The following is a 26,473-nucleotide window of genomic DNA, read 5'->3' on the forward strand; positions in this document are numbered from 1 at the left end:
TGTGAGTTTGTGTGACTGGGGAGTGGCTTCTCTGTGGAATTAGTTCTACCACCCCCCACCCCACATACACGCTCACTTTTTTCTTGTGTTTCTCCCTTCACTTGGAATTTGGAAACTGCTGCCGCGGTGAAGTAGTGTGACACTGTGCCTCCGCTACAGAGCCACAGACACCGCTTGTCTGCTCCACAGATCGGTCGATGCTGATGTGAAAACATCCAGAGACGAAGAGCAGGTTCATAAAGGTGAGTGGACAATAGGACCCGGTGACTTTATACGCGCGTTGTGTGCACGTTTGTGCGTAATTACGCAGCTACTCCAGCTTCTGTCAACGTTGTGATGCAGCAACAGTAAACCGCTACTTGTGTTCCTCAGCATGTTTGTAAAGTAAAGTCCCCTCTCTGCTGCAGATGGCTGACTGTGCAGCTCACACTTGTGGAATATTCCTGGATTACGGCAGAAAGACCTCTTTACTCCTCTGGGACTAGACTCGGTGTCTGTCGGGCTGATTCGTCTTCCCTGTGAACTGCAGTTTTTAGTCCTTTAACACACTTTAGCTGACATGGATAATTTATACATCGTGATTGAAGTAGTGATTGCTGTTCTCTCCATCTCCGGCAACGTGCTGGTTTGCTGGGCCGTCGCCATCAACACCACTCTGAAAAACGCCACCAACTATTTTCTGGTGTCTCTGGCCGTGGCTGATATCCTGGTCGGGTGCCTCGCCATCCCCTTCGCCATAACCATCAGCGTCGGCATCCGCCTGGACTTCTACGGATGCCTCTTCCTGGCCTGTTTCGTCCTGGTACTGACACAGAGCTCCATCTTCAGCCTTCTTGCCATTGCAATCGACCGATATGTTGCTGTTAAAATCCATTTAAGGTGAGTGTTCATCTTATCTTCGTGAGCTGATCTGGATCAAGTGAAGTTTAAAGGTTCAGTTGAGTCTTGGAGCTCAGTTTGGGGACAATCCACTCATCTGTCAATAATCACATCAACTTCAATCTACTCTGATTTGTAAAATACAGTTCATTCAGAGTCTCAATGTGCTTTGCAGGAACACACAGAGAATATGAAACCAATGAGATAGAAAATACATATATTGATTCTCCAATAAAATAACCTGACAGTCACCCTCACCCGCATGCAATATTTATTCTCTCTCTCACACACACACACACACACACACACATACTACTAACAACCAAAAGCCCAAGAGAAAATACATGTTTTAAGTTTGCTTTTAAAAGAAGACACATCTCAGATCATTAGAGAATCAGGAGAAAAGCTTCACAGTGACTAACTGCACCTTCACCTGATTTAGTTTTGATTCTCTGTACATTACACATGCTTCTAAGGGATCTGGCCGGGCTGGGATCAGTGAGCTGGTCACAAATGTGTCTTAGAGCCATCGAATGTTGATGTGCATTGTGCAGAATAATCAGAAATAGACAGATTTCCATTTAAGAGCTCAGCATCTGTTCTCAGAGCCGCTCCATCTTGTCATGTGTTCTCATTGGAAATTATATGACTGGAGGAGCTGGATGATCAGTATCAGCTCTGTGATCTCATGAGTCAGTGTCATGGTGAGATGAATGCCTCTTGTAAACACAGCAGAGTTAATCTGTTAACATGGAATGATAATCACATTATACCTCCGTAAACAGCAGGGACAGAGTTAAACACTTTTGATGATGTCATAAACTAAAGGGTTTCAGTGTGTATGTGTCTGTGTAATAACAGCAGCAGTAGTGCAATGACTCAATGACTGTTGGTACTGATCCAGCTGTGAGTTTTTTTATCTGACGTCTTCTGCAGCTCATAAAAGGTACAAACATCTGTCATGTAGCCGTGTGATGTGGCACCTCAGGAGAAGTCGCGCCAGATCAATACCTGGCCACAGCCTGTGTCACTTCCATCGATCCTGATGGCAAAGGTCACAGAGATCCAGCTGCAGCTGCAGAGCGTCCTGAGTCCGCCCGAGGAAACAGACAAACACACACACACACACACACACACACACACACACAGCATGGTGCTACTTGATGTTTCCTTGAATTGAATTGAAGAACAAGAGCTTTATTATCGAACAGGGAAATGTCAGTCTCCAGGCGCACCTGGTGTTTTTGGCATTTCGCTTTGTCAGAGTTGACAGTTTTGTTTTTTAAAGGTTCAGTGTGTAGAATTTAGTGACGTCTAGTGGTGAAGTTGTGTGTTGCCGATGAATACCACTCACCCTCTCCTGCCAAACATGAAACAACCTGTGGTATCCTCCAGTTGTCATAAAAACTCAAAAGTTGTTCAGTTTGTCCAGTATGGGCTACTGTAAAAACCTGGCAACCTCCAGAGAGAGGACCCGCTCCTAAAGAAAAAATAAAATACTTAAATATAAAGGGCTCATTCTAGGGTAAAGAAATAACAATCCGTACCATTACACACTTTTATATTCAATTTCTGCCAATAAATCTCTTTCCCCTAAATCGTATACACTGGACCTTTAAGGGCAGCGTTCAGTGCAGTGAATGTCATCGGCGCTGGATGGGTTTCAGGGGCTGTTTGTGCTGAAGGGCTGTGATGTGCTGTCATTTCCATTACACTTGAACACTGGCAAGAAAGGACAGTTTGACACCAGACTGGGATGAAACTTGTGTCCCACCAACCAAGTGGTTCGTAAGCTCTGTATTTCTTCTTCTATTTTTTGACGTGTAGATGGAATCCAAACCTTAACACACCTCATTTACCTCCTCACATACAAACACTGACCTATATTCAAAGTTGTGTTTATGAGACATTACATATGAGTGAAGTTGATTAATGGCATCCCAAACAGAGAAAGAAGTCACACTCACTTTGTGTGCGTGTGTGTGTTGATCTTCCGTGCCCTTGGTTTTGTTAGCTGGTGCAGGCAAACATTCATGTTAGTGCCTGTGTGTACATGTTAGCACATGCGGGCCCCTCCCTGTGAAACTGAGGGCCCTCCCCATGTTATTAATCAATATAGCAGAGTCGAGGTTAGGAGCAAATGACCCACAATTCTCTCCACTGAAGAAACCAGGAAAGTTCTGTTTGCACTGGACAACAAACCGGTTCTAAATATCTGATGTGTCGTCTTCAGTGGGAAAGGGTACGATCTGTTCCTGGGTCAAATGACTCTGCAGTTGTCACATGTAGTAATCGGCTCAGCAGTGGTATAAACGGCACCTTCTGTTGGCCACGTTAATCTTCACCCCTTCTCCACAGTGCGTTGTCTTTCAGACTACTGTAAACTGCACTTCATGGTGCAGAAACACTTCTATTTCTATTCATTCTGTGGGCTAATCAGCAAACAAAGGCATTGCTAAAAAATGCTAGCCATGATAACCAGCTGCAGTCCGCACCAGCTCGCGGATGAGACGTAAGGGATCCATTTGACCAGTCTGCACAGCAGCCGGCTGGATTGGGTTTTTGTCGGCTCTCTTGTACACAGGGTCACTGTATTCTGTTAGTTGTCTCTTTAAGTGGCATTTTCACTGGGCTGCACAAGTTGACTGTATAGGTAACATCCACAGACTGTATATAAAGATGGAAAATACTGCTTCATTTCTCACAATTACACCAGAATGAGGCCAATATATGCCAGATACGGGTGCTGCAATGATGTGCCGGTCAAGTAATTCAGAGCCAGGCTGCACTGAAGCGTTCAGGGGATGATCGAGGGGAGCGAGGTCCCGCCAATACGCTCTCTTGACCAATTGCAAGTCAGTGTCAGCTGTCAATCATGACGTTTGACCATTATCAAATAACTAATTAAAACAAAATTTACTGTAAATATAAGTGTGTGAATTTCCCAAAATGACACAAACCATCTTTAAGCCCACGTCCTATCCACTAACATGGAGGAGGCTCGGTTTAAGATCTACACTGCAGTCAGCTACCAGGTCAGCGATCCAGATGTTTTGGCTTCACTTTCCGGAGTTGTCATGCGGGGGACATTTTTAGGAGAAGACAGGGGTTGGGCGAGGTGTGGCTGTCAGTTTTTGTTTTGGTCCAAGACGCTGTGGTTAGAGCGTCATCCAGTGGCAGTGAATATCGTGTATATAACCTATAACTGTCTGTAAACCAGCGACACTCTCATAACATTCCCTGTCTAAAGTTTTCAACGTGACATTTTATAGTTTCCTCTAAAGGCCTGGCTGCTTCTGTCACAACACACACACACAAAGGTAATAAGATCAGTGTGTGTATGCTCAGCTCAAATTACATGCAGCAATGTGTGATGCTTGTGTGCGGTCTGGGTATTTAACATGTTGTGGGGACCTAGATCTGTACACAGCCACATAAAGGGAACAAACAGCGAAAGTCATCATAAAATACATAAGTCAAATTTAAAGTGAAGACATGTTATAGGTTAGAGTTGGTTTAGGTTCAACTTTGGGTACGACGGCAGGAAATGACAAGTTAATCTCCGCTGAAGTCATGGAGACATGTGTGTGTGGGGTGTGTTTGTATGCGTGCATGTGTGGGTGTGCGTGTGTGTGTGTGTGTGAACTCGGCCAGTTCCGCAGCCCTCTGGGGCCACAAATCTCTCCCAGATAAAAGTGTTTTCACAGATGGTTCAGGATAAAGTGAAAAGCCAGAACCAGATGTTTTAAACCCTGAGAGCCGACGGAGCCGAACACCCACCCGACGCTCTCCTCCGGCCCCCGTCTTCGCTGTAAGCATTTCTCTTGGAAAACCTCCTCCAGCTATTATGTCCCCTTGCTCCTGTTTGAGCTTTCATATGACAACATTTAGCACAGCGTAGACCGCAAAGGATCATCCCCTCCCACACCAGCAGCTCTGTAGACAGAGGAGTGAGCATCATCTTGTCTCTGGCTGATTCAGCACATTTCCCCCCTCATCATTTTAATGGGCTGTGTAAGAGTCTCCTGCTCCTTGTTTCAGGCCGTGTACGGGTGTAGAGGACGTGGTGAAGTGTCATCCTCCATGTGAATCCTGCTTTATTCTATAGGATGCAGATATCGCACTGAGGAAGGCAATAAAGTCAGAGGCCTGAAATGACCTGGGAGCAGCTGTGGAGGCAACACTTAAATGCAGAGCGATGATTTAGGACTTGTTGTCAGAGTTATGTAACTTGGGATTCGTGTGAGATTCTCAGCTTGACAGTATCTGACATTTCCCCACCACAAAAAAAAACAAACCCAGAGGGCTAGATGAGAGGGCTGGTATTACCCCTGTGCGCTAAATGGAAAGCCACAGCCAGGAGACGGTTAAGTTATCTCGTAGACAGGAAACATCATAAAAAGTACTCTGCCCCAGCAAGTGTTAGATATGGTTTAGGTACCGATATCTCTTTCCACAGAAAAACATTAAGCTACAGCTTTTTATTGCTAAGGCGAATGAGAATTTTAAAGGTATCATTTAACTGTTTGAGTTTTAATTATACTTAACTGAAATATACAAAAACAAATAAGTTAAAAACTATAAAAACATTTACATTAGAGGATCACTTACTAAATGAAACCTTATCTATACCCATACTATGATCATTTTACAGTAAATAACCGTTTCAGTGCTTAAAAGAGTTTTAAATAAAAGTCTTCACCTTATCCCGATAACCGCTGGGGCCAGGGACGACGCCCACAGAGCCGGCTGATGTGCTGGGCATGAGGTCACACACCCCCCCCCCAGCACCTTTACCACTCACTTATTAACATGGTTCATCGTGTTCCTTTAATCTGCTCAAGAGCCAAAGTGAAGACTGAGATTAAGATTAAGATGCATTTATTTTTCCCAAACACATGCACAGACATGGAAGGCACACTCATGCAGGTAGGGAAATGTAATCTCTGCTTTGACCCATCTGGTGCAGGACACACAGAGCAGTGAGCGACCATGTACGGCGCTCTGGGAGCAGATGTTGGGGGAGTAAGGTGCCTTGCTCAGGGGCACTAGACAGGGTAGGGAGACTCTTGGATTTTTGGACAGATCAATCCAGGTTCGTCTTTTTGTTGTCTCTCCGTGGAGTCGAACCAGAGACCTTCTCTGCCCATAGTCCAAGTTTCTGCCACTAGACCAACGCCATCGACCAATTGTGGTTATGTGGTTGAATAATTCATCCGCTGGGTGGAAGAACTGCAGTAGTGCAGTATATAAATCACACATCATATTAGAGAAATAAAAGCGATAGACAAATGATGAGTGATTTGTGTTTTTTCTTAGCTTCAGAGGTGTGGGTGGAGTATTTCTGAGCTTCAGACAGAGTCAGGCTAGCTGTTTGTACTTGGAAGATATGGCCACATTGCTGGCCACATTGCTGCTTCTGAGTGAAGGTTGTGGTTTTACACTCATTCATTAGCAGAGAATGAAACTTGATAAACAACAACAGTATTTTGAAATAAATAATTACTATATCATATATACTGGACCTCTGTTATATTGTCATTCATTTATATTGTGTTTATTATTGATATGGTTTTATTTTCCAACTTTATTCAAAACAGTTGGATTTACATTTCCCTGTAAGGAAGCAGCTGCATTTTATGTATTTGTACACTCATAGGTTTGTCCTTTAATATGTCACCAGTGCGTGTGGATGTTTTACACACATGAATCGGTTCTGGAGGTAATGGGTTAAACCCACTCTGACTGCCGGCTGGAGGCTGCAGTGAGTCTTTACTATCAAAGTGAAACCGTGCAGACCCCAGTCTCCATTTTCTGAGAGCAAAAAAAACCTTGCGTCAAACCTGCAGGAGCCAAGTGTGACGCACTGAAAACATAGATTGTGAAATGTTGTAACTTCACATAAGACACACGGTTACTTCCTGGCAGAGCAAGGTCTGCTTCTCCATTTAATGTACAGCGATAACAGTATCTGTATTTACTCTGCCGTCTGTCAAAAGAAGTCCCACATGAGCGCAGCACTAACAGAGCGTGAAAAGTTTTCTAATTCACACCTGTGTTGACGTGGTTTCACTCTCAACTTGTCTTTGTCGCGTTATGCAGAGAGATACTCACAAATACAAAACTCAATCATGTGCAATGCAGTTGTGTCTGCATACAAACTGGTCGGCTGGTATGAAATCGTGATTTGTAAGTGTGAGCTGCCACATGTTGGATTTTGTTTTCGCCGAACTGGTGGGTGTGTATGTGCTGGATATTAACGGGTCAATTGTGAGCACAGTGAGACTTTGTGTGTTTGTGTGGTGTGTGTTTGGAGAATGTTGCAGGAGGAGACAGCAAAACAAAGATAGATGCTGGCGTGCTGGTGTCATGCCACCCCTGAGCCACTGAGCCCCTTGCCTGTCCCCTGCCTCCAAAGAGAGAAAGAGAGAGAGTGGAAGGTGATGGGCAGGGGAGCAGACGCTTTCTGGGAAGTGGACGTGGTCATGGTGGGCTCTGAACCCCCCCCCCCCCCTCATCCCTGCAGGCAGAGTGCTGTATTATTCACAGCCCCCGGGGCAACCTGCTCTCCTCCCCGGAGGAGGATGGACCTGCTCACCACTGATGAATAATTGACTCTTAGTATAATTATGATTTTACCAACACAAATTTTCTGCATTTGATGTCCTGCCTGTGGCCATAGCCAGCACTTCCCCACACCACACACTCCTCCCTCCCAGCGTTTTAAAGGGGACATATTATGAAAATTCCACTTTTATAGTGCTTCTACACGTTAATTTGGATATCTGGCATGTCTACCGTCCCAAAAACTCTGGAAAAAAACAACTCCCGTGATTTGTTGTGGTTCCTCTATGTCAGAACCAATACGCTAGAGTGCGTTGAATGGGATTACGACTAGAATAAACGTCATAGTCACACCATGCCCATGTAGGGAGTCTCGCTACATGGCCTTGGACGAGCTAGGGGGCAGGGCACTCAAAACAGGTCAATCTGAGGAGGGCTGTTTTAGATAGGGTAAAAAGGTGCTGTTTCAAATGATCCTTGTGGTATTTTGAAAAAAATATGTTACAGACATTTCATTAAGACCCTAAGAAACCATATCAACTGTGGTAAAATGGGCATAATATGTCCCCTTTAAAGGAAGACAAAAGTTTATCATGCAATCAATTAATCAATAACATTTTATTTGTATAGCCCATATTCAAAAATCACAATTTTCCTCATTGGAATGAATAAGATGCAACATCCTCTGTCTAACATAATTTGATCAAACTATTAAGTATTTCCTGTGTAGCCAGAGCCTGATATTGCCCATCAAAAATATAAAAAAAAAGAGTGATACTGTCAAACCGGGCGAGTTTTTCTGAACAGTGGAATACACACATGTCCGACTGAGTGTGTGTGTGTGTCTGCACAGAGCTGCTCGCCGTTAGTCTGGGCGGAGAGTCTGAAGAGAAACAGTGAAGCCAAACACCGACGTGTTGCAGCATCAGTCAGGGAGATGCTGCGCAGCTCAGGAGACTGCAGGTCGGGCTGTGTTGTGCTCACTGTGGTCAGGAGCACAATAAATACCACTTAGCAGAATTCAACCATGTTTTTATAGTTACCTCAGCCCCGGGAGGTTATGTTTTCACCGCGGTCGGTTTGTCTGGTCCCTTTGTAAGCAAGATTACGCAAAAACGACCGGACGGATTACAATGAGACTTAATGGAAGGATGTCATATGAGTCAGGAAAGAACCCACTACATTTTGGTGCAGCTCCAGATCCTCTCTAACATTGGGAGATAGTTGGTTTTTCAACGTTTTTGATTTTCAGAGAATAATTCATACATCTTAACAATCAGACATGTTTATAGGACTGGTATTTATGAGTGTGTGCAACTTAATGCAGATCCCAATAAAGTCAAGATCCAGGGAATTTATATGAGATTTTATTAGGGGACGGTTAGGCCTTGGCGGAGGTATGTACACATTAGGGTCAGCTGTACTTTATAATGTAATTTACGACGGAACAAAAAGTTTGGGTTTTCTCGTCCGTCCTTCACATTGGAGTTGCATTGTTAAGGTTGTTTATGGACAGGAAGATTGATTAATGACCAATAATCCTTGTGTTGTATGTAAGAGCATGACTCCTTTAACATTCACAATGAAATTATTTGCAGAAAAAATGTTAATCATATATACAATTGATCATTCACAAAACAAAACAAAAAACAATAAACGTGGCAAATTGGTTTGTTGACAACACTGGTACTGTATGAAAATGTGTTTGTTGATTTATTGTTTTTTACCTTCCTTATACAGAATAAAAACAATCATAGAGGACTAACAGTGGAAAGTCGTTGTAGCAAAAACATAGTAATCTTGAATTGCAACAATAAGTACAGCGCACATATGGCCCGAAAATAATAGAAAACTTGCCAAATATAACTAAAGAATGTGGGTGAAAATGTTTTTATTATTCCATCATTCACTAATGGCTTATTGATGACTGATCATTTATTGCACAGTTAATGCAACAGTCCCATGTTAACTTCTGATGTGTGTTCATGTAGTGTGCAGCAGTGTAGGTCAGATGGATTATTTATGGCACCTACAGCTCTAACTGCTGTGCTTGTGTGTGTGTGTGTGTGTGTGTGTGTGTGAGAGTGTGCATGTGACTCATTACCATGCGGCCGCTCACCTGACTCACTTTGAGGAAGCTGCTCATTTTCCTTCCAGCACAGTTCATGTGAGAAGTTCACATCATATTTCAGTCAAGTGGTGCCTGTGCAGGAATGTCAAAACCAGAGAGAAAAGTGAAGATTCATAATCTGTGTCTGTAAAGATCTGCAGTGTTTCATTGGTTTCTTTCATTTTCAAGTCGTCACGCTGTAACTGTGTGGTCTGTGAACTCCCGCCTTGTCGGAATATACTTGGTGACATGTGAACCTGCCTCTCACCTCAAGTCAGTGGTGTGTGAGTTCAGCGATGTGTTTGTTGGATGAATCGGTGATGTGGAACTGTCAGAGATAGCGGCAGGCTGATGATGTGTTCAGTCCGTTTCACTTTCTACTTTTCAACCACGGAAAGTAGAAATTACTCGGCCTTTAGCTAATCATGTTGAGCTTACTTTTGTCTGGCTCATGAGCGGAGTATACTGAATTGAATTGGGTGTGTCCTCCCCTCAGAGTGCACGTGACAGGGTGAGAGCAGACAGTGACCTGATGAAAGTCCGTGTGAATCTTTCTGAGGTTCATTCACTAAGAATCCAACCGAATGGAAGCAAACAATGAACACATGCTATTTTGTGTGTGTGGTGCTTTCACAGGTTTGGCATCAGACAAACAATTCTGTATGCTCACAAGCTATCTTCTCAGAAAAATGAACACTCACACAATCACACACACTACTAATTATTTGAGTAAATAAAGAGTTCGTGAAACTTGGTATACCCAATACTAAATTGCCCAAACTCTTAAATATCAGTTCCCAAACCTGCTTTCGTTTGTTCATTGAATTATTCTTTGTTTTAATGTGTTAAATTGTCAAAAGAGGCCCCATATGCGATATCAAAGAAAGCGGGAAGAAATCCTGGAATCCGCAGCTCACTTAGATCTCTTCTTTCCTGACTCACACCGCATCCTCCTACCAAGTTTCATAGTTTTGTGTTATAATGATTACAAACGTACAACCAACAAAGCAACAGACAGGGGTGAAAACATAACCTCCTTTGCAGAAGTAGTAAATTGATGGACGACGGGAAAGGCCCCTGAAGTAACCCTTTAATAACGATCTTTCAGGTTCACAGTGTTTGCCAAGTCGTTACGTTTGCATCTATTGTAGCTGAGCTGTACTCAACCTTTAAAATGCAAAACTTCCACATTGGAAACATTAAAGTGAGAGTAACTCCTGCTGTGTTTCCTCCAGGTACAAGGAGTTGATGACAGGAAAGATTGCCCGAGAGATCATCGCTATTTTATGGATCCTCTCCTTTATTATCGGCCTCATCCCTTTCTTTGGCTGGAACCTGAAGTATTCCGCTTGTAACAGCTCCAGGGCAGACAACACTACAAACGCCACCCTCATGCCGGAGCTGAGCGGCGGTGGAGGCTTGCTGCAGAGTTGCAGGCTGAAGTGCTTCTTTGAGAGCGTGGTGGACATGCACTACATGGTCTACTTCAACTTCTTCATCTGCGTGCTGCTGCCTCTGCTCATCATGCTGGGCATCTACCTGAAGATCTTCACCGTGGCCAGGAAGCAGCTGAGGAAGATCGAGCTCAAGTGCGTGGGGAACGGCGACAGCCACAACCACGGGCTGTTGCAGAAGGAGATCCGGGCGGCCAAATCCCTCTCCATCATCGTGGGACTGTTCGCCTTCTGCTGGCTGCCCGTCCACATCCTAAACTGCCTCACGCTGTTCTACGGGGGGCTGAAGAAGCCGGAGATCGTCATGTACGTGGCCATTATTCTGTCTCACGCCAACTCCGCGGTCAACCCCATCATCTACGCTTACCGCATCCAGGACTTTAGGGACACCTTCCGCAAGATCCTGTACCAGCACTTCCTGTGCCGCAGGGAGGAGCTGTACGTCAGCTCCAACGGCAGTAGACGCAACAGAGACCAAATACACATGACCATCGACCCTCTACTATAGAAGGTCGAGCTGAGGAAGAGCGTCTTGAATTTGATTTTTACTGAGGTTTATAATGTTTACAGAAGAAGGGGTAGGAGGTGGAGCTGAAGCGCCTTGAATGTGGACATTTATTTATGAACTGTGCCAAGCGTCAGGGGTCGAGCAGTGAAACGTCGAAAAGTGAGTCTTATGAAACTTTTGTATTGTGAAGAATTTCAGATTTTTTTTTTTTTTTTTAAGTGAACTGGATGTGTAGGACTGTGAACAGGATCTTAACTTAAAATGCTATTTATCATTCTGAATCCACCCTGTTACTACTAATATAAACACTTGTTTTGTATTGTCAACATTCAGAAAACAGTGTTTGATCATTTATTTATTAAAAACCTTGTGTTTGAGAATGTAAACATCAGAAAAAAACTTTGTGTGGCTAAATCTGGACGAGGGAACCTAGAAAGGTATAACAGCTGTCATCTACATCCCACATTCAACCTCATGACCACCACAGGCTCAATATACAGAAGGAAGGATCTACATGGTTAAAAGAGGAGGCTTAAACAATTTTTCACATTATATGGACAAATACCTTTGTATAGCAGATATTTTCTTGCTGCTAAGTGCCAATGTTTGCAGGGACCCCTGTTGCTGCACTGTTTCATCCTGCACAGAAGCTGCATGCACAGGCGGAGGGACACGGTGGAGGACACAGAGGAATCATAACCAGGCACTCTCCAGCCATCAACTTCACTAGAAGAAAATGAGGACGAATGGATGCTTAAGCAAGAAAAACTTATTTTCCTATTCCAAGAATCCTCTCTCAGAACCACAGGGGTCACAGATTTTCATCATGACCCCCTGGGTCCGATCCAGAGGAGGGAGTTTCCGTGCGTTCCTCGACAAACAACTTGATTTGATTCAGACCCGCAGCACCAGAAATAAGTAGCAGTTCACCAAGACATACCTATAGTGGTTCTGCCTATTATTGCCATATTTCATCAGACAAAGGATCAGGAAGTGGGAAAGTGATTGTAGGCTTCATAGGAACATGGCATCTCCACAGGGCATTTCCAGCTGCTTTTGAATTAACAAGCCAGTTAAAGTTTCCTCATCATGCAAATTCCCTGCTTTGCTCAGTTAACTGTAAATGAATGTTACTTGCCTGAGGAGTACAGCTGATACATGTGGTGGAGTAAATATATTTACTTAAGTAAAGCACAGATGCAACATCATAGTTTGAGGGAACGCAGCTGCTGCACTGCTCTCCTGCTCTTCAGGCACCTGATGCTGTCTTTCTTCTCCGCAGGGGTGTGGTGGTCAGCATTGTTCTGACGACAAGGGCAGAGGAATCTCAGAAAAACATCTGATCTGATTGAGATTAATCAGAGTCTGGTTTTTATGGTGTTTGTAATTTATGTGTTTTCGATCACCTGAGAGCCATCACTACACACATGGAAACACATTGCACTGACATTTTCGAGTATTTCCCACATGGTGTGCTCCATTGGTCGTATTGGTGTTAAACCAGTATTCTTAAGTTGAGCACTTGCCTCGACTGCTTCATTATCCCCCCCCATGTGTCCAGTGAACGACCTCTGACCTGACTTCAAGGGCTAAAATACAGGAGTGTGCCGACATTTTAGTACATTCCAATGGAGACAACTATACTGTAACTGCACTGTAACGTTGTGTTATATTGTCAATGTCGACTGATGTGTGTAAAAAATGTTCTGTAGGTGTCTGTCTTTCTACGAGCTCTTCATTGATGTCAAACGTCAGCCTTGTTCTTTTTGTGATTTAAAAATAAGGAAAGATGGACAACAACAAGTTGATCTGGTTCAACATTCCTGCCTTTCATTCCGAAGTAGCTATCTGTCGGTGTGCTATAGTGACGTTACTAATCAGGAAAAAACATCCACTGTGCTCGAGCTGACATGCAACCTTATCCAGAGGCCATTTTTTTTTCATTCAACAAAACAACAGCTGCGAACTGATACTGCTATTTAACATGATGCAATCTGTATGTATGGTGAAGTGTTTTGTTAATAAAGTTCATGTTTATATTGTTACAGATCAATCTTTATTCCATGAAAAAAAAACATTTCCAAAATTCTGTTCACAAAATAGAGCAAAGGACAGCCATATGTCTGAGGTGACTTCAGCATGCAGGTGCACAATACTTCTTTGAATAATGTGACAAACAATAAACAAAATGGGAACGGTCACATAGAAACACTGATGAAAGAGTGGAGTAGAGAAGAATAGAAATCGGTAGGAGTTTGATGTTTGGTTGGTAGAAATAACAGATTGTGTTTACACTTCCATATAAAATATATTAAGTTTAAAAAATGGGTCTGAGGTCACTTCAGCATGCACATGAACAATACTTCCTTAAATAATGGGACAAGAAATAACTTCACAACATCAAGAAGCACGCACACAATGAACAGATGTTTCCCTTGCCACAGATTGAGGTTTCTTTCAACTAAATAAAATAAATAAAGCAACATCTGGTACCTCTCACACAGTCTTCTGTAAGAGCATTAGTGTGGCCGTACTTTGAGAGCGCTTCTCTGCAGTGGCACAAAATTTGAGTGTGAAACGTGGGGCGTCATCCAGGAGGCTCCATGCTGTCCCTTTGGAGCCAGACGTGCTGCTCCTGCTGCTGAACTTGGTGGTCAACGTACCTGCGTGTCAGGGGGCTGCGGTCCCGCTGAGCAGCATCGACATCTGCTGATCAGACACACTCTCCTGCTGAGTCACACCCATGGCCTGACAGAGGTAGGCAGCCAGGATGTGTTTGCACTGCGAGAAAAGAGAACGGACGCTGAATCCAATAAATCACCACAGGCACCAGTGTGATTAATTAAGCCCTGGTAATTTAAGAAGTTTCTGCTGAGTAACTGTCAGTACAAAAACGTAAGTCACAAAGCCAAAGGCCAGAATCATTTCCAATGTTTATATGAAATTATAAACATTGATATAAATGGAAAGTGCATGTGAATAAACGGAGCATTTGTGAAAAACTATGACGAATAAATCCTGATGTTCACGTTGAATGACAGATAATTCTGTATCTTTGCATGTGACCCTGAAAAGGTGATATCATTATCAGTATGAACATGTTAATCATTGACTTGTTTTCAGCCTCAGCCTGTTTCATGCATTACAAATGAGGTCGTGCTTTGCATTAACAATGAGCCAAACTCCAAGTGTGGTGAAAAGGACAAATTTGCAGGAGGTTGTTTACGAGCTTCTCCTGTCAGCTCGTTTTTTTGAACTCATGGTCGCCTGCTGTCAGAGTGGCTCCAGCAGGGTGGGACTGCAGACGCCATGGTCAAACTCAAAAGTCTCCAGAGTGTCATACTGTTTTGACTTTGGAAATGAGAAGCTACAGTAAAACCTGATCCACCAAAAGTATGGATTTTCTTGGGGGGGGTCAATGCCGATCAAAACATTTCTGATACAGATACATTGGCCAACACAGAAATATATGTTATAACAAATTGACAAAATCAATTTTATTAATATTTCTATTGGCCAACAGATAAATCCGTATGTTATTTGTCTGTGGGTTTTCATGGGGAACCAGTGGCATTGGTCCGCTCATCCGTAGCAGATCTCGGTTCTCACACTGATTTTAGCAGCGTTCTCCAGGGAAACAAATCCCTGTGATACTCCGAGCAGCAGCTGAGCTTGTTTGCTCGCAGATATTTGGAAGCTAAAACACCCAGTCGGGGCAAAGATGCCCCTCAATGACCAGACAAAAACACGACCAGACCACAGTGCATCTGCTCAGCACACATTTAAACATGTGCTTCTTCTCATTTTTGACTGAGCAAAGGATTTTTCTCCAAGACGCCTGACTGACAAGAAATCATGGTTGTGAAGCTGACTTCACCTCTATGTGTAAAAATGCTTTTGTATACACTGTACACTGTATATATATATATATATATATATATATATATATATTATATATATATAAAGAACTCTTATATATATAAATATATATATAAAGAACTCTTCCATTTACAGCCCAATCTGGATGTCACTTTCTGTGTGAGACTCACCAGTAGACCTTCGTTTCTGCGGAGCACAGTGTAGGCGAAGGCCGGACACGGGCAGTAGTGACAGGACACAAAGCAAGTGTACAAATGCCCCGACGCTCCGATTACCTGCAACAGATATATGCAAAGCAGTTCCAATGGCTATTTGTACACAGCAGCTTGTGTGTGACAGTCGTGTGTCAGTCGTATAATCACAATGTGCAGCTGAGCAGCAGTTGAAACAGTAAAAGTGTGTAAAAGTAAATAAGTCCATAGATGAAAACTTGAGCTTTGGAAACACCAACATGTTTCCAAGTCACAATCTACTTCATCTATCATTACAGGATGTGTTCGACCGTAATGTACTTTCTTTTCAAGATCTTTTTTTTTCCAAGATCTTTTTTGAATTTATTTAAAATACAATGACATCAACACAAAGTAAACTTAAAAAAAAGAAGGAAGAAAGTTTTGGCTCTCTAAGGTTTTTTGTTTTACATTGATGCGGGTTTAAATGTTACTTAAAATAAGGAAATCCAATGTGCATATGAAAACAACACAACCGTTATAAACGAAGCATAAAAAACCACATGAAAACAAATCCAATGTCATATACTGATGACACAAATGATAACACAAAACGAGCCACCCACTTCCTCAGAACTGCTTTTCATGAAGTGCAGTTTATATTTCGAGTCATTTACTTTTATTAACTGTCTCTGTTCTTAACCTTTGTAAAGTATCTCTGTGCATTCTTAAAAGGATAAATCCATTCTGGACTCTCCTTGTAGATGTTTAATTACAGTGACAGACCACTGGTTGAGTTGAAGGTTATGTTTCACTGAACTCATCATTTCACATGACTTATTTGCAGGTAATGAAATAGAAACAGCCGATGTGTGGAGGCTAATGGCCTCGGCTCCCAGCTACAGTTATTCAGTCTCGTCCTCATGCACATGACACACAAGGACATTCAGTCTATGGATTAGCTTGATACTTCACAATAACTAATGCTTTCCTAGATGGCAGAGAAGGGCTCCATTACTTTCCAGGGCTTCCATTAATTACCTTTCCCTGTGACCTACAAAAGTAAAAACACCAAATTTGTCCACTGTGACACTTCATTATAAATAAGGCACAAGAGAGACCATCACATGGTCTTAAAAATCCTCAGTGAGGATGAATAAAGCACCACACACAGCAGGATGGGGACAGACTCAGTAGAACTGTTTTGGCCGAGCCAAGGACCGCTACACTTTGTAAAAAGCCTAAGTTTATTAAAACCCAGCTCACACTCGGGTCCTTTTTGTTCCCACGCTGGCCTCAAAGATTGTGTGGCTCTACCGCAGCTCACTCTGCAGAGCTGGAAGCTAAAATCATCAACACACACCACACAAACTGGAGGCGTCCACTGCCTGGCAAGGATTCAGAGCTCGCTAACAAACACTACACATTCAAATCTGCCGTTCACCACTCGCTGCAAATGGAGCAGCGAGAGTTAAGAGAGCAAAGCCTGTCCAAAATGTTCCCTCTCGTGGGACTACTTCTCAGGCCAGGAGTTGGGACGGCCCTCTGTCCACTGGCTACGCACTACAAACTGGGGATATTTAAAGCTCTGGGAAGTCACAAAGTTACACAGCCCGTGAATCTGTGCTCCGACATCACCAGTCACCACGGATTGGATGCAATAAATTTCACCCCTGAGTCTTTGGCTGATGAAGTCCTTCTTCCTTCTTCTTTCTTTCCACATACAGTATGTTGCAGTTGAAGAGCCGAACAATAACATTATGAAATATATTTTGAGGATCTCTTAAGCTGCCACTGCTCATAACCAGTCACTCACATTAGCACATCTTCATCTCAGCTGCTCCTTTCGTAACACAAAACGTGCTTATTGCTGTTTTTTTCCCATCTACTGCATAATTCAACCTGGTACTTTCTGATGAACGTGAAGAAGGTATTTTAATGAGTATAAAGCAGTGGTGGTATGTAATGTAGTGTATTTACTTCATTACTTTTCATGCATCTGTACTTTACTTCAGTAAATATATTTACTCCACCACATGAATCAGCAAATATCTCTAATGTCTACTCCAAACAGTTTTTACAATTGTTGCTGTAAATGTTCATAGTTTTAATAGTTTTTAAAAGTACTGAGAGGGGAAAAGGTTTATTGATCCAATCAGGTCAGAGGCAGGTCACATTAGACCCCGCCTCCTGCAGCAGCATCATCACTGGTGAAATAACACCTGACCTGCATTCAGAAGATGGCACCACAGAGACTTAAACATTAATTAATATGAGAGCGTGTTTTTAGTTGCATCATCAGAGTTCTTATCAATATGACAGTGTCTGTATCATTCTTATATTAAACAGAATTTACAATAGGCAATGATGTAGTAGACGGTTGCATCGGGGAAGACGCTATAATCGACTGGCACTTTTACTTGTAATACTTTGAGTATATTTAAAAGGAAGTACTTGATTAATATGACTCAAGTATGACGTCTCCAGGTCAAACAGATGGTCCTATACTACACCCATACTTAGTTCTCTTCATAGGCTCTATGTCACTGACAGGATTCTGTTCACAACTCCCACTCTTACATAGTGTTCACTGTATTATCAAGCCCCTACACATTCAACACATGTTTAAAAATGCATTCAGGTGACATATGTGTACCAGGTGTGTATGTCAATACATTTTGTATGGTGTAACTCTGTATTTAAATTTAATCAAAAACCAAAAGAGTTGATTAAAGTCGGCAAATATTGAATCAGCAACCAATAATAGTTTAAGGAAAAAAACGATTGCTGAGTGTGGAGTTTTATTACTGCTGAGAATACACTAACAACCTCCTTTTCGCAAGAAGCTCCGATACACCAGAAAAGGTCATGCAGTGTCAACTGTGATAAGGTGGAAAGCAGTGAAATGCCAAGATTTCATGAGTTATTCATCCCTCTGAGGAAAGAGGTTAACAAATGTCCACATCAACATGAGTAACTCGGTTGTGTCCCACGGGAAATGACAAAAGAAATTGTGTAATTTGTGAAATCATCAACTTCTGTTTCTCTCAGGGACAGATTCCAGTTAGCGCTCACTGAACTCCCAGTAAACCCGTGCTGGGTGGTGTGAGAATATTATTTTTGTATCCAAACTGGGGTCTCTGGGAATCTAACTTCTATTATTTTGAGCATAACACTTTATAACTTGTTGAGATAAACCTGCTCTCTTCTCTTCTCCCTTCATTACAGGCACCTTATGAGGACAAGATGAGTAAGTGCATTAGGGCTTTTTTTGTTTTTTATGAAAGCTCTTCAAACTTTCGTCACTGCGTTCACTCTCTTCCAGAGGTTTGACATGGTCGTCACGTGCTGGCCACGTAGAGGTCGCACGATTCTTCCAGGTTGTGGTTTATCCAAGAAGAGATTAATCGAGGGCAACTGGACTTTGTTGCAGATACTTGAGAATCTCTCATCCTTTGGTCTGTCAGTGCTCCTTGCCGCTGTAGCAGAAATCATTAGAGCTTTTGGAGTCAGAGTGTAAACGGCAGTCTGTTGATTACAAACGCTGGACACACTGAGCGAAAATACAGAGCGCCCTGACCTTAAATGTTCCGGCTGAGAGGTGTCTCCTGTCCTTTTTGTTTCCTAGAAGTAAGACACCTGCTTTGATAGTATTTAGCCAGAGCCTTAATTATAAAATGATGCCATGTCAACTACGTTTTGCTTTCAGGCAATAAGTTGAGAGCTTGGTTTGTGTTTAACAGCGACCCACAGAAGTGGAAGCTTAAGCTAAATATTTGTGCCATGGCTTGGTGACGGAATCTGAACAGACCCTGTTTAAACTTCAGTCTCACTTAATGTATCCCAAACTGTCAAAACGTAAAACAGAACCTGGCCGCAACAGTCACAACTGCAAAATGCCCCAAAATCAACTAAATCTATGACAGAGGAAGGATAATAGAATGTGTTCATTCATGTTTATGTAGTAAAACTCTAAAGAGGACTTTACATGCAGGCTGAGAGTGTCAGAAATATTCAACCAGGAAAAATCTAAGAAGCTGAAAAGTAAAAAAAAAGGATAAAACTTGAATTACAGTTATTAGTTATGTTGCTCAGTAGGAAACTGAAAAAGACTGTGAAACCTTTGGAATGACCCAGTTTTTCTGTATTAACTGGTCATAAAAGGTAAAATGTGCATTAAACTCTATAAGCAAGACATGGTGGGTTAATAATTAGGCTTTGATGGTGCTGGCAGGTAACCAACATGTTCTGTCAAAGCCAGGCAATCTGTTCCCACCCAGTCTGATAAAGAAGGCCCCATCTTAAATACCCATAATCCATTTTGAACAAATCATCTGATGTATCTGCAATAAAGAGTATAAACATAGTAGATATCATAATAAATATACATAGAAGAAGATACAAAATATAAAATATAAACTCACTTCTATAATTCATGTCACATCAATAGTTGGTAATCCATAACAGATTCTGGCTGAATAGAGTCAGACTACAACATGCAGGCGGATGAAAGAGAAATATCTAGAGGAAATGTGTAATCAAGAGGAAAGGATGGAGGAAGTGAAATCACAGGAGAGTTCTAAGATCAAAGTCTCCATTCAAACCTAAGTTCCCATTATGTATATCTAGAAAAGATCATGTTTTAAGCATTGGAGTTAATATCTCTCCCTCTGCCGGGTGTCGATACCTGAGCCTTGTGTTCAAACATCACCAGCAAATATATCCTGCTACTGGTGCATTAGGCGAGAGCGGATTTTCTCTTTTTCAGAAGTTTGGTCTGTTCTGTATTTCTCAATATGTTGAACTTTAACAGATTTTTCACACCATGATTCTACAGCTGTTTCTGAGTCAAGGATGGAAGTGTTGAGGGGGGGATAAACAGTGCAGAAATAAAGCAGAGCACAGTGGGAGACAAGTGTGACCTTCAAGTTCACGCTATTGCAAACGACCTGAGTCATTTCCACTGAAAGACACCGAACCAGAATCCACAGGAAAAGATCATGTGTTCTCAGTTTAGCAAATTACATGAGAACTGTGAGATTGAGAAGAAATGGTGTGGACAGACCAGGATAGCAACTACCGTCTTTTTGGCGAAGAAATGATAACATTACACATGAGTAATGTAAAAACACATCAACATTTCTAAAGTGATTCTTGTTTTGTTCAACGAAATGTTCAAACCTGACACATGTTTAATTGGAAGATTGGAAGATGGAAGCAGAAAATGCTAAACTGATCTACACTGAGTTGATTAGTCACGGCCGCTCCAGTAAAGAATAAATATATGGTTGAATCTGCAGCGAGATAGCAGATCTTAATGTGTAAGGGTTCATCAGAAAATTCTTAAAATCTGGAAGTGTCTATTCCAATAATAATAAAACATTTTATTTTATTTTGGGATTAATTTGCTGGAAAAAAAATAGGGGTATGAAAAGATACATAATTTTTCAGAAGAGATAATAAAAAAATTGTTATTGAGTTATTTAGTACATATATCCGGTTCATTTTGCTCCACCACAAATATCCAACAACTCAAACAGCAACATTTGGGCTGAAAGTGTCCCCACAAGAACCCATGTCTTTATTTAGCTGCATTGTATTTACAGGAGCTTCCAGGAAATTTGGGTCACAATGACCATAACCTCAGTGGACTGCCTTGTTCTCCCACCACAAGGAATTCTGCATCCTATGGAGGATAACTTTGAACTTTCAGAGCACCATGACTTAGTTTTCAGAGAATAAAAAAGGAGTAATGTCCTTATTCTCAGATAGTAAATAATGTGGTAACTATGGAGGATATCCTGTGTTTGTATGGGTCTGGTTTTTTTAATTTTGTTTAAGGTTTAACAATGTTAAGGGTCCTATCTTATAAAATTGATGCAAAACCACACCAAACACAATGTAAGTGTACTTGCTTGTTTCAAATGGACGCAACTACAATTTCCCATCTTTTCTTCGTTTTTTTTAACACAGCAACCCATGTTGTTTTCATCGGAGGGATTTATAAAATATTGCCCCTGAATAACAATCCGAATCATTTTGAATCATGAAAAAAATCTGGTCATTGAGGAACCAAACGCTATTAGACTTTGAATCATGCTATCATTAGAGATAAACCCTATAAGGTGGGTTGTGGACCTTAACACTAAAATCAGACAGACTTTGCTCGAGTAAAACTTTGCTCCTTTTTCTTGAAAAAAAAAAAAGAGGCCAAACCATCAGATGCTGATAATTTTCTTGATCTACCGCAAATCAATATTTCGCAAACTGTTATTAAACTGATTCAGCTTTTTTGGGTGAGAAGTGGAATAGTTCCTTCCCTTTCTGTTTTGGGAAAATACAGACCTGGAAGGCCTTACGTCCACTGGGAGAAGACAGACAGGTGACTGAACGTTGGTCGACCAGGTCCAAAGCCTGTAACGCGCAGGGACCAAAGACAAACTTCAGCCTGAAAGACATGAGGAAGCAAATGTGAGAGAAAAACACCTAAACACCTTAATTTTTAAATGTACGGTATAAATGGCCAGACACAAATATCAGTCTAACTGTTTATCCGGCAATCTGTCGGTCTGTCAGTCAAAAATGGATTTGTAGAGCACTTTTCATAAAGGTTAGTGCAGTTCAAAGTGCATCACAATTGACTGAGTAGACAAAACTAATAAAAGCGCTGAAAATAAGATGCAATAAAATAGATTTATAAATGAAAGTTATAAAAAAATAAATCAAAACCCTTTTAGACCAAACAAGGACCCAAAAAAACATTGAATACATAACTATATAAATATATAAATATATAACAAAAAAGATTACTCTACTATCACCATATAAATCATGATATAGCAAAGGGATGCAAAGTATTGAAAAAAAACTATTATTTTGATTTATAATGTAACAAACTGTTTTTTATTTTACATTAAATAAGATTAAACTTTGAATGAACACAAATGTAAATCAATAATGGGGACAGCAGAATTGTTTATTCTGTGAAAACCAGCAGAAAACTATAGAAATACGTTGACCTCTGCTTGTGAAACACCACAAAATGCAAAGAAGAGACCTTAAACCAGTGTGTTCCAGATAATTAGACAGGATGTGGCCCTGTTGACGCAGACAGGGAGCACCATGTCTTTCTCCCTGTAACTCAGACCATTATGTTGGGAAATGTTTGGGTAAAGATACAGAGCAGCATCATGGCCCCATGTCTCACAGCTATGTCACTCTGGCAAACATCTCCCTCGTCGTCCTCAGTGTGGTTTCTGCTTCACTTCAAACCCACTCACATTCAGTCATGTGCAAACCTTTTCAGTCCAACAATAACTCACCCAGTCAAAAATAACCTAATTTATGGTTTTAAAGGTCCAGTGCATACGATTTAAATAAAAAAGATTTACTGGCAGAAATTGAATATAAAATAATCTTATTGATGTTTTCACCAGAGTGTTTCATCTAAATTTATTAATTTTTTGTTTTCTTTAAGCTAGAATTGGCTCTTTAAACTTTCAACCTCATCACAAGATGTCACTAAATTCTACACACTGAACCTTTAAAAGTCTCACATCTTGAGTGACAGCAAAATAACATGGCAGAGTTACCTATAGATATCCGTGATGGTAATACGATGATGTACACTTACGCGATAAGCAGGTCATCTGGAACTGCAAAAAAAAAGAAGAAAACATTTTTTTTATTGATAATCTAATTCCAATTATTTTAATCATAAATTAGCTGCAGACAAATAAGGTGGTAATCGATGGTTTACCTGATTTAATATGTTTAGATATACTACAACAGAGGATTCACTAGGAAAATACAAGAAACCTCAAACAAACTGTTAGACTGAATAATGATATTAGTAGTAGAAGTAGTTTCTGTTTTAATATCCTGCTTTTGTTGTTGTTAATGGGGCTCTAATGAAGGCTACAAACCCTTTGTCCTTTTTTGGTTTGACTTTGCTTTTCAAGAAAGGTTTATGAGCCATTGGAAAAGAAACATGAGCATCTGATCTTTTCATTCTGTGATAATGTAACTGGTTTTACACTCTATTTCAATAGAGAGCACACAAACAAACAAGTGTAACCTCTTCTAGAGCTATAATAATTAGTTGACTTATCGATTAACTGATACTTTTATCAGCAGATAATTTGATAGTTGAGTCAATTTTTAAACCAAAGTGCAAAAAAATGCATGTTTCGAGTTTCTCATTTTGGAACATTTTGCTTTTTTTTTATTTGTCTTATTTTGAATATCACCTTGAGCAAAGGGAAAGTGAGATTTTCTTTTCTGTGCTTTTCTATTTTCTGTTGTTTTGTCAATCAAGTATTGCGCAATTACTCAATAAAAATAATAATAATAATAATTTTGGATCATTCCCGGTAATCAGATCGGTGCAATTTGAAATGATGTTATGGTTTATACAACCACATTTATTTCAACATGTTTATTTTTCAACTGGGTAGAATAAGTTTAGATATTGCTTATATTTTCTAAGTATAAAAAACAAATACTATTTGTCACTACATTTTTGGTAAAGCAAGAGTTTTAAAAACTTACAAAGAGGAAAGATGATGGACAAACAGTTGTGGATTCAATTATAATGGTCCTGTCAGACAACACAGGCAAGCATAGACAACCAGTTGACACAGCCTTGGGCCTTCCAGTGGCTCTGTCTGTGTCAACACTTCAAACCTGCAGTACTGTGCAGGCCCTCGCCACGACTTCAGTGTACAGATCAAAGCAGCTCCTCCCCCCTCCTCCCCAAATTTAAAGATAAAAATAGAAGAACAATAAACCCCTTTTTACTTAAAGCAACTGATAACATAATATTCAAGTCCTGTTTCAGTTTTGAACCACCGCCTGACAAGATGAGGCCTGTAGATTCAGCTACTTATTTAGATCACTTCTTAAAACATATTTTTACTTATTTGACTTCACGTGAAGTTGTCTTTTATATCTTTTTATTGTTTTTGATTTGCTCTTGTGAATAGATGTCTTCTATTAATTGTTCCTATCCTTGTTATTTGTAAATACTCCTTATTTGTGTTGTCTTTTCATTGGTTCTTTGGTTGATTGATTAAATCAGCGTGAATGTGTGTATCCTGTATGCTTCGTCTAAGAACTTTGTAAACCCTGTACTTAGAGCAATCATCATCATCATCAGTATTGTTATTCCATTTTAATTACCCAGCAACAACAAGCCGTTTCCACAGCACAGACAGACAGGCATACAAACTAAAATCTTTTAAGACTGAATTATCTCTAGCTGCTTGTGTTTTGTGGCCATGGCTCAGTTGTACACTTGAGTACTTGCTTGAGTATATATTGTGAAGGACTTTCTAATGATATCAAACTATGACTAGTCAAAATGTGTGAAGGGGGACAGGAAGTGCACACCTTCATGTAAAAGACATTCATATAATTCATACATCCTGTATAGTGATGAAGTGTGAAGAAGAAGGTTCATCTTTTCGGGTGTGGTCTACAAGCACAAATGTGTTGCAGCAGCGCCCTCTAGCGCTAGTTTATTAAACCGCAGTGTTGAAAAACAGCGGAATATGAAAATGATAAAGTGCATCATTGATTTCTCTTTGATGCAGAGTCACGACAGGTGTGTTTGAATAAACCTAAAGAGAAGTTAGCTCTTGTTAAGATCAGGTTTGCACGTGAAGACAATAAAATGACTGCGCTTGTCTAGGTCTTGCTTTTAGCAGCTGTTAGCTCCTGATGCTAACTTATGAACTGAAGTTGTCCAGGAGCCAACCGTCACATTGTCTTACTGTGAGACGTCTCCCGGTATGTCCTGTGGATGTCCCGGAACAGTTGTTCAGCCACTGCAGGGAGAAGTGAAGACATCTCTCACCCACAACCACATCAGCACAGCTTCCCTCCACAGGGCACAACCAAACTTCACAACTTCTGCCTGCAAGTTTCCTTTCGCCTCCAAAATAAAAGCCCTCATTGCTAATAACCAGCTTTCCTTGTTGCTAGTCTTGTAAGGTGATGATCTGTTTAGTTTATTGCTCCTGATACCACACAGACACTTGTAGAAAACAGTGGACAAAGCATCTTTAACACAAGTTCAACCCATACACTGTATAAAAGGATATGGTTGCTAGTAATATTATTATCATTATTAATATTATCATCTCACAATGTAAGAGAAAAAAAAGAACATTTCCTGGATCCACCCCATGATGCAGATAGGCACCAACATGTTATGGATTCTTCCCTGACCCACACCTCATCCTTCCATCAGTTTTTGTTGCAATCTGTCCAGTAGTTTTGTGTAATATTGCTTACAAACCGATAGACAGGGGTTTAAAAATAACCTCTCAGTGGTTCTATTAAGAACTGGAAATATTATCTCTGCTCCACCAGAAAACTGACATGTTCATACCAAACTATACCTGCTTTGAGTCATACCATTTCAAGTTATTTTTGTTGCCCTGTTATTTTTTCCAAACAAATGTTTTGGAAATCCTAATTTTTTTCTGCTTTAAATTTGCTTATATATAAAAAAGGGGCCAAGACCTACAAGTCCTTGGTTTATGTCTGACTCTTCCCATGAGTGATTTTCAGAAACATACAGGTGTTAGGACACATGGGAAGAGCAGCAACAGGCCTGTCTTCCTTTAGTTCAGGTCTTAGTAATACTATATCAACAATAATATATTAGTAATAATATTAATTAACTTACAAAACCTTTTTGACATAGCATGCCAGCAAAAACATGGGCATTATTTAAAAACACTAATGGCTCTATTCCAAGGTTCAGGTACTGGGCACTGAATCACAGACATAGAACAGAGCGATTTTTTTTTAATGACTCCTGCCATGCTCCTACAATGACAAGTTAAATATATGTGACGTGATGCAGGCGTCTACCCGAAACCTGACGACACGCCTGAATGGA

General features: G+C 40.9%; 2 protein-coding genes across 3 annotated transcripts; one reads left to right on the plus strand and one right to left on the minus strand.

The window, feature by feature from the left end:
• Positions 1-64: 64 nt before the first annotated feature.
• Positions 65-13,560, plus strand: adora2b (adenosine A2b receptor). Of its 2 annotated transcripts, XR_009924272.1 has the most exons (4): positions 65-242; positions 408-879; positions 10,789-11,674; positions 12,128-13,560. XR_009924272.1 is itself a non-coding variant. In XM_062407015.1 (3 exons), exons 2-3 carry the CDS (start codon positions 560-562, stop codon positions 11,513-11,515), a joined length of 1,047 nt encoding a protein of 348 aa, XP_062262999.1. In that variant the 5' UTR covers positions 65-242; positions 408-559; the 3' UTR covers positions 11,516-13,560. The 2 variants fall into 2 exon arrangements, 1 of the variants encoding a protein (XP_062262999.1); XM_062407015.1 differs by having other exon boundaries at positions 10,789-13,560.
• Positions 13,549-25,491, minus strand: zswim7 (zinc finger, SWIM-type containing 7). The gene is made up of 5 exons (XM_062407020.1): positions 25,338-25,491; positions 23,198-23,219; positions 21,910-22,012; positions 15,565-15,669; positions 13,549-14,296 (listed from the first exon to the last, which is right to left on the minus strand). The coding sequence occupies exons 1-5, from the start codon at positions 25,411-25,413 to the stop codon at positions 14,186-14,188; spliced, it is 417 nt and encodes a 138-aa protein (XP_062263004.1). The 5' UTR covers positions 25,414-25,491; the 3' UTR covers positions 13,549-14,185.
• Between the last annotated feature and the right edge of the window lie 982 nt (positions 25,492-26,473).

This window comes from Platichthys flesus, chromosome 15 (assembly GCF_949316205.1).
Source record: "Platichthys flesus chromosome 15, fPlaFle2.1, whole genome shotgun sequence".
NCBI classification, from domain to species: domain Eukaryota; kingdom Metazoa; phylum Chordata; class Actinopteri; order Pleuronectiformes; family Pleuronectidae; genus Platichthys; species Platichthys flesus.